Consider the following 7,754-nt stretch of genomic DNA (forward strand, 5'->3'; position numbering starts at 1 on the left):
TTAAAGGATATGTAAACGAGCCGAATTTGAGCTCGAGCTGAAAACCCCTTGTTCGAACTCGGCTCGCTGGGTATATATGGTAGCTCGGGCTCGAGCTTGCTAGAAACACACTTTCGAGTTGAGCCAGGTACTCAAGTGGCTTGAGCTCGAGGTAGGGCATTTTCGGCTCGGCCAAAAAAAAAAAAAAAGGAAAAGAAAAGAAAAAGAGAGCTTGAGGATAAGAAAGTGTAAAAAAATAAAAATAACATATTTAGAAAAATTTGAGAAAATGGTTGAAGGAGATGAAAAATTGGTAGGGAATGGTGATCTCCATGCCCCCACAAAATGTGAGAAATGTTTAAATTTTGCAACAAAAAGTGAGTGCTAAATGGTCAACCTGTTTGTCTATGTTTTGTTAAAAATGATTTTGGTAATCAATTTTTGCAAATAGAGAAACACGTTATGTGGCTTACCAATCTCTGACCCAAAGCTTTCCTAGCTGATATTACCTAATATCTGAGTAGTCATTGTAATTGCCACACGACTAGCCATCCGAACGACAGTCCAAACAAAAATCCAAATTCTTATTAACTAGAAATTTGCTACCTTTCTTTCTTCGGTTCATGTTTCGAAGATTAACAATGAAAAGGATGGCCATTCAAAATGAAACTATCTTCACTGCTTATGGACTTCAACGAGAATAATATTGAACTAAAATCTTGGGCACATATGTGAGCAAAGTGCTTCCACAAGTAATATGACTTAAATAATTTGTCCAAAGAATATGACTTCAATAATTTGTCTGCTTCTCTGGACATTAATCACAATTACAAAAGGTGCTACCAACTGTTCAAACTTACCAAAACCATATACCATTCCAATTGCTCCAACTTACAAAAACATTCCAACTATTTAAACTTGCAAAAATTATACATCATTTCAACTTGTTCAACACTTACAAAAACTATACACCACAATCAGCCAACTATAAACTCAAAATCTTTTAACATTTACTAAAAGCACTAGCTAAAAATAAGAGAGCCTCCGTACAAACAAACCAACAGGCTCAATCACTTAGTCAAAGAGGCTAAAACGCATATTCTGCAACAAAAGAAATTCGTAAGTTAGCAAAATAAACAAACTTGTTTTTTTTTTTTAGAAAAAAAAAAAAAGGTAGATTACAAGGGTGTCCTACACTGGCTCAAGGTTTGGACTTCTAGCAGGTTCTTTCTTTTTTTTATTTTTTATTTTTAAAAAAACCTATCAACAAGGTAAGTGGGGCGTGTCTAAAAAAAATAGTGGGGTGGGGGTGAGGTAGCACACCACCATGCGTCTTTTTTTTTTTTCTTCCCCAAATTACCTAAATACCACTTAACTATTATGGATATTACACGCGCTATCTAGACTTTCACATGAAAGCATTTGTTTTATAATTCCACTCATCTTTAGCAACTCATCCATCTCACATTCATTGTTCTATATGTATGTTCATTGTAGTGACATATTACTCAATAATTGCTCAGTATTATCTACCATAAACAGGGGTTCTCTTAAAGCTACATCAATTTAATCTCATTTAGAAATGATAGTTGAATGAGATCACTACAATATAAATAGAACATTTGACTAAATCAGTGAATAAAAGGAAACATGGCTCTAAATTCTTGTGTATAAGATCTAGTGTAATGAAACCCCCCCCCCCCCCCCCCCCCCCCAAAAAAAAAAAAAAAGAACACAGAGAGAGAGAGAGGCAAACAAAACTAAAGATTGCATTTTATGGGACAAGTGAACAATTAGGAAAATCGAGGAACTTCAATGTTGACACTACTAACAAGAATTAAACAAGAAGCGGTGAAATGTGAGCATGTCAATCTATCCAAAACTAATAATAGTAAGATCATAAAAAAAGAAAAACAACTGATTAAAATATGGTGTTAAGAATGCTAATCAAATCTTAACCAACCCTTACTGCCAAATAAAAACAAATTTGTATGTGAATCCACAACATTGATTCTCACCAAACTAGAAACGAAAAGCATATTAAGTGACAGCTGATGAAATTGAGATAAATCCATGGTCTCTTTTGAAAATATAAATTATTGTCATACCATTTAAGAACAAGGTAATTTGAGAAATAAGCAAAACAACAGTTAAAACCTAATTGCCAACATACAGATAGTCACCTCAAGGTACATCTAAGTTTTTAAGACATGAATACTTCATAAATTAGCACAAACTATGAACTATATTTCTCATACCAATCAAGTATCTACCTTCACATTAAAAATAATCCAAAGGAAAATAAATAGATGGATGAAATACAGAAGCATGTGGTTGTTGTATCTTTACCAGATAATTTTTCATGTAGACCCTCACCTTTATTTCTCATAAGCTAATATTTTGCAACCTAACAAATGCTATAGTGCAACAAGCTAACATTGTATTTTTCATCTTGTAGTCTAGCAAGAATGATAACGATGCAGGTAGATAAAAGTTTAATAAGATTAGAGAAGACCCAACATTTTTTATGTTAGTTCATTCTCTTTTGAACACAACATATGCACTTTTTACAATATACTGCAAGTGGAAAAACTTATTTCATCTAAACAAAAGGCCCAGATAACTTCAATCCTATAGTCTTTTTTATTTATTTTTTCCTTAGCAACTTCAGTCCTACAGTCATTGTAAGGTCGCATGCTCTCTTTAAAACGACAAATCATGTAATCTGAATACAACAAACCAGGCGTTTAGCAATTCTAGGCAATATGTTTTCTAATAGGTAATACGAAAGTTTTATTAATACAAGGAAAACCCCAAGTATACAGGAAATATAGAAAGAACTCCACACATGATTATCTAAATATGAACATAAACCCTGAAATGGAAAAAATAGCATTGACGATGCCACAAAAAAGGGACTACACTGCAAAATAGAAGGCATTAATACCACACTAAAAATCTGGAGAAATGTAATTAATTGTCAGTCCAAGGGCTCACCTTTATATACCACATTTCACTAGTAGTACTCAAGAATTGCAACAACCAACACCCATTCGGCCAATGTTAGAGAAAGAATCCAAATTCTTCCTCCCTCCCATTCGGTGCTTACCTAGAGCATCCCAAACAAAATCAACCAAAAGAATTTTCAAAAACATATTCACTCCATTTGGCCTCTATAACCAAAATTAAACAACAAAAGCTACTCAAACTTCATCAAATAAAAACCCATTGGGCTCCTCCAAAAGATCACAACAAAACTTCTCAAACCAAATACACAGTCGGCCACTCACACCCAAAATCCACAAAGAACAACAAAAATCAACTCCAAATCTCATTCCCATTCGCCTTTTCACCCGGAAAAATAAATGAAAATAAAGAAATAAAACCTATTTCTTTGTCTTTCCATTTGTGGATTTGTGTGTCTGAGTGAGAAAGAGAGAGAGAGAGAGAGAGAGAGAGAGAGTTATAGCTTTGCTTTTCTGTGCATAAACCGTAAGCAAGAGAGAAAGAGAGAGCTGAAACCTTTCAGAGGAGGAAGCAAAGAGAGAGGGATTCCAGAGAGAAGAGGGCAGAGTACAAAGAGAAACGCTTCCTCTCCACTTTTGGCGTCAGATGAGGATTCTTTTTGCCTCCAAAAGTTGGCTTCAATGAACGGCGGCGTGGGCGGCAACGAGCGGCTGTGTCGAGATGGGTTTAGGGCAGCAACGAGCAATGAACTTCCGGCGGTTGTGGAGCATGTTCTTGGGTAGGGAGAATTTTGGGGGAAGAATTTTGAGGGGGAAAATGAGGGCCTTGGAAGAGAGATGGACGCACGGTGGAGAGAGGAGATCACGACGCCAGTGGGGGAGAAAATGGGTTTGGGAAGAAATTGGGTATCGGGGCTGGGTTTTGATGCGGAAGAAACTGGAGGGAAATGAAAATGGGATGTGTTTTGAGTTTTGAACGCAGGTTTTTTCATTTTTTTTTTTTTAAAAAAAAAAAAAATTGGGAAGACATGGTATGTGCCACATCACTGGCGTGCGTTACTGTTTACGCACGCCAGCGTAACTTCTATCACTACTCAATTTTTTTACTTGTTTCTATTTTTTTTTTAAAATTAAAAATTAAATTAATTTTTTAAAATATCCTTATAAATCGGATTTTTTTTTTTCGTTTTTAATTTTTTTTTTCCTTTATTTTATTATAAAAATAAAAAATATATTTAAAAACTGGTTTTTATTTTTTACGTTTTAGTTTTTATTTTTTACGTTTTAGTTTTTATTTTTTTGTTTAGGACAATAATTTAAAGTGTTTATTTAATTTGAAGACGGTCTAAGTTGATTGATCCTGTTACAATGTTAGCGACCAGCGTTACTATATATACCTGTTAAATCACTACTTTTTCCAAAATATTAAGCTGATATAAAAAAAATAAATTTAATTATTAAATCAATGCTTTAAAACTCTCCCTCGTGTGTGGGTTCAAACTCAATTTTTATAGGTGAAATATTTAATTTAAACGGAAGTTAATTGATGGAGTCAGGGTTCGAATACAAAATATTTGGCTCTGATAACATTAAATTATTGCTTGTCTCAAAAGCTTAAGCTGCTAGGAAAGAAAAATTATAATCACACTCTTCCTCACACGTACACTCAACCTCAATTTTTAATAGATTTGACTCTAATACCATGTTAAATAAGAAAGTAGAGGTTAATTAAAAAATAGAAGCAAAATTGTCATTTCTCTTTTTTTGGACAAACTTGCCCTCCTTTTTAAGGAATCGGCTCCTCTCCTAAAAATGATTCGATTTTGTTATTACTTATCTAAAAAATTTAAACTAATAAAAAAATATAAATTTAATTATTTAATCAATAGTTCAAAAATATCAAAGTTGTAACACTCAGAGCATATCCAACAAATGCTCTAAATGACCATTTATACTTAAATATAAGTATTATGAGTTATTATTCTCATCCGGCAGGCATTTCAAAATATAAATCTTGCTAAAATTTGTTCAAATAAACTTTCATATTTGAAAGTTTATTGTAGCACCTTGGAAGCTTTTTTTTTTTTTTTTTCCTCATTTCTCTCTCACTCAAAGTAAGGATAAAAAACAACATTTAAAAAAAGTAGTGAGTTAAATAAATATTTTTGTTAAAGATTGTAGTAAAATATTAGAAACTAAAATTCAAAGACTTATATTTTAAATAGCTAAAATAACTATCATTACTGGACTTGTTGATACGTGAGTCTTATTAGAGAGGAGAAACTGAAGATTCAACATTGGAGAAAGAAAATGGCGTAATAAAGCCTAAGGATGTATTTATTAACGACTAAAATATACGTCGTCCTACCCAAATATATATAGAATATTATTTAATTAAACATGTAGTGTAGCAAAATGCAGCGGGATTTATATGGAAAGTACATATATAATATAATATCGTTAATTTCAAACGCAAGAGACGATCTAGTTCTGCGTCCACACAATATGATCCTCAGGAAGGAAATGGCACACCGGAACACTCCCCGGCTTCACCTTCAGCACTTGGAAAGCCAAATGATTCGGGTTCCACGCTGACGTGTCGGTATGGCAGATCGCCACCGCTTTAGCTTTGCTCCCGTCGGCGCCCTCCAGCGGCACAACATAAGCCCTTGTCGTCTCCGTCGAGTGGCAGTAAAACACCGCATATGCGTAGCTTTGCTTGTGGCACACGACAGCTTTCTTTCCCCCCATCTTCTTCAACCCTGGAGCTATGGTGTATTTCTGCAACTGGGTCTCTTTTCCCACCTCTGTGGAGATTGCGTTCACGTCTTTTCCGAGCTTTGAAGTGCTGAAATCCACCATTGATTCTAACGATGTTGCGCAGTACTTTTCCTCCCCTCTAATGCCCGGTTCTTCGCATTCTTTGATTGTTTTCTCCATTAGCCCAGCTTCCGTTGAACCGGGTTTCACAGAAAACCGGTTTAGAATTTCTGGCATCTTGTTGGATGAGAAGGGTATTGATTCTGAAACACGTCGGGGCAAAAACGCCGCCGTCTCTGAGCTTTTGGTGAAGTACAGGTTCATTTCTGCGCCGGGATGCATGCTCTTTTCCAGGAAGAAAAGAGCTACGTTGGGGTTATCATGGAGTTGATCCTCCGTGGCAGCATAATTATAAAGGAAGGGCGAACCTGGATTTACCTGTTAGAATTTAAAAATTAAACGTTTAAATTTATATTTTTTAAATAAGTAATTATTTAATATGCTATTAAAATAGAAATTCTTTCTCGAATATGTATTTAGTATTTGAATAATATTTTTTAAGAGAACCTTTACAAAGACTTCTCAATTATATATTACGCATTTTGAGAAGATTTTAATATTTCAAAAATTATCAATTTCACTTATGAACTTTCAATTTAATGCAATAATAATATATCCCATTCCTCAATTTTTATCCTCTTAACTTTAACGAAATCTGACAAAAATATCAAAATATTGATGATTTTTGTTATTCTTTCTTTTTTTTTTAAAAAAAATAAATAAAATAAAAATAATTGGGTTCAAAGAGTAAATTTAGAACTTTTTAAAAAAATTTGAGGGTATAAAAGTCATTTAATCATGTTTAACCATTAATAAAATTAAGAATTTTTAAAATTTAAAAAGATTTACTAACAGTTCAGGATCTAGGTGAAATTTTTTTTTTTTTTTTTATTAGACAGCAATTAAATGAAATGATTAAATTTATTTATTATTATAAAATAAAATTTTGAAGATAAACGATGATTTAATCGTACCTTGACAATCACAGGCTTCTTTCCCTTGTGGCCTGTGTGCACAGATACTCCTCCTTTGCCAACACCGACACTGGTGCCCCCGGGCTTTCCTTTTCCAGTATCAACTCCGACGCCACCCTTCCCTACATTAACGGAAGTGCCTCCGGGCTTTCCATTTCCGGTATGAACATCGACGCCGCCACCCTTCCCTCCAACATTAACGGAAGTGCCGCCAGGCTTCCCTTTTCCGGCGTCAACATGAACGCCGCCCTTCCCCACATCAACGGAAGTGCTCTTCCCGTCTATCAGATCTGCAACGTTAACAACATGAAAATCAGAAGCCAAAACAAAATGCTCATTCAACTTCCATAATATCATTTCATCGAAAAAAGATTTAAAGGGTCCTCTCAGATTCCATAAACGAACCTTCGTGTAGAAGATCACTAACAGATTTAGGCATCGGAGTGTTTGGCAGAACAGATTTCCAGTATTCTTCAGGAGCCAGAGCAGCATGGCTCGTCACCAGTGCAAGCTGCAAAATATACAAATTCTAGTTAGAAAATAAGCATGGAAATTAATCAAAAAGAAGGAAAGAAAGAAAGATTGCAAAGCTTACAGCAAGAAAAGCGAAAATACGCAGGAGATGGATCTCCATAATTAAGCTGTGGATTAAAACAGAGGATTAGAACAGAAATGCAGAGATAATTTGTGTACAAAAGAGAGAAGGCTTGTTGGGAATTTATAAAGGGGGCTTCATTAATTGCTTCAACTGCCACAGGCTCACTTACTTTGAAGACATTAATGGCAGCTGGGACAGGTGGAGAGGAGAGATGCAGGGGTGGGCAGGTCAGGCTGTGGCAGAGACAAGACAAGGGAAAAATCAGATTTGCATTGTTCATTGTGTGACGGAAAACATGGAAAAAGTGTTCACTCACACTGAGGAGAAGAAGGAGATATGGACATAAAAACCAAACAACTACCAAAATTTATGAGGGTTTAGTGGGAGTTGGGAGTTGTCATCTTTCATAATAAGGTT

At 34.8% G+C, this 7,754-nt stretch overlaps 1 protein-coding gene across 1 annotated transcript; it reads right to left on the bottom strand.

Moving 5' to 3' along the window:
* Window positions 1–5,247: 5,247 nt before the first annotated feature.
* Window positions 5,248–7,444, bottom strand: LOC132190353 (BURP domain-containing protein 3). Its single transcript, XM_059605323.2, has 4 exons — window positions 7,335–7,444; window positions 7,145–7,250; window positions 6,740–7,029; window positions 5,248–6,143 (listed from the first exon to the last, which is right to left on the bottom strand). Exons 1-4 carry the CDS (start codon window positions 7,371–7,373, stop codon window positions 5,430–5,432), a joined length of 1,149 nt encoding a protein of 382 aa, XP_059461306.2. The 5' UTR covers window positions 7,374–7,444; the 3' UTR covers window positions 5,248–5,429.
* Between the last annotated feature and the right edge of the window lie 310 nt (window positions 7,445–7,754).

The sequence above is a fragment of the Corylus avellana genome, chromosome 9 (genome assembly GCF_965113065.1).
Source record: "Corylus avellana chromosome 9, dhCorAvel1.hap1.2, whole genome shotgun sequence".
Classification (NCBI taxonomy): domain Eukaryota; kingdom Viridiplantae; phylum Streptophyta; class Magnoliopsida; order Fagales; family Betulaceae; genus Corylus; species Corylus avellana.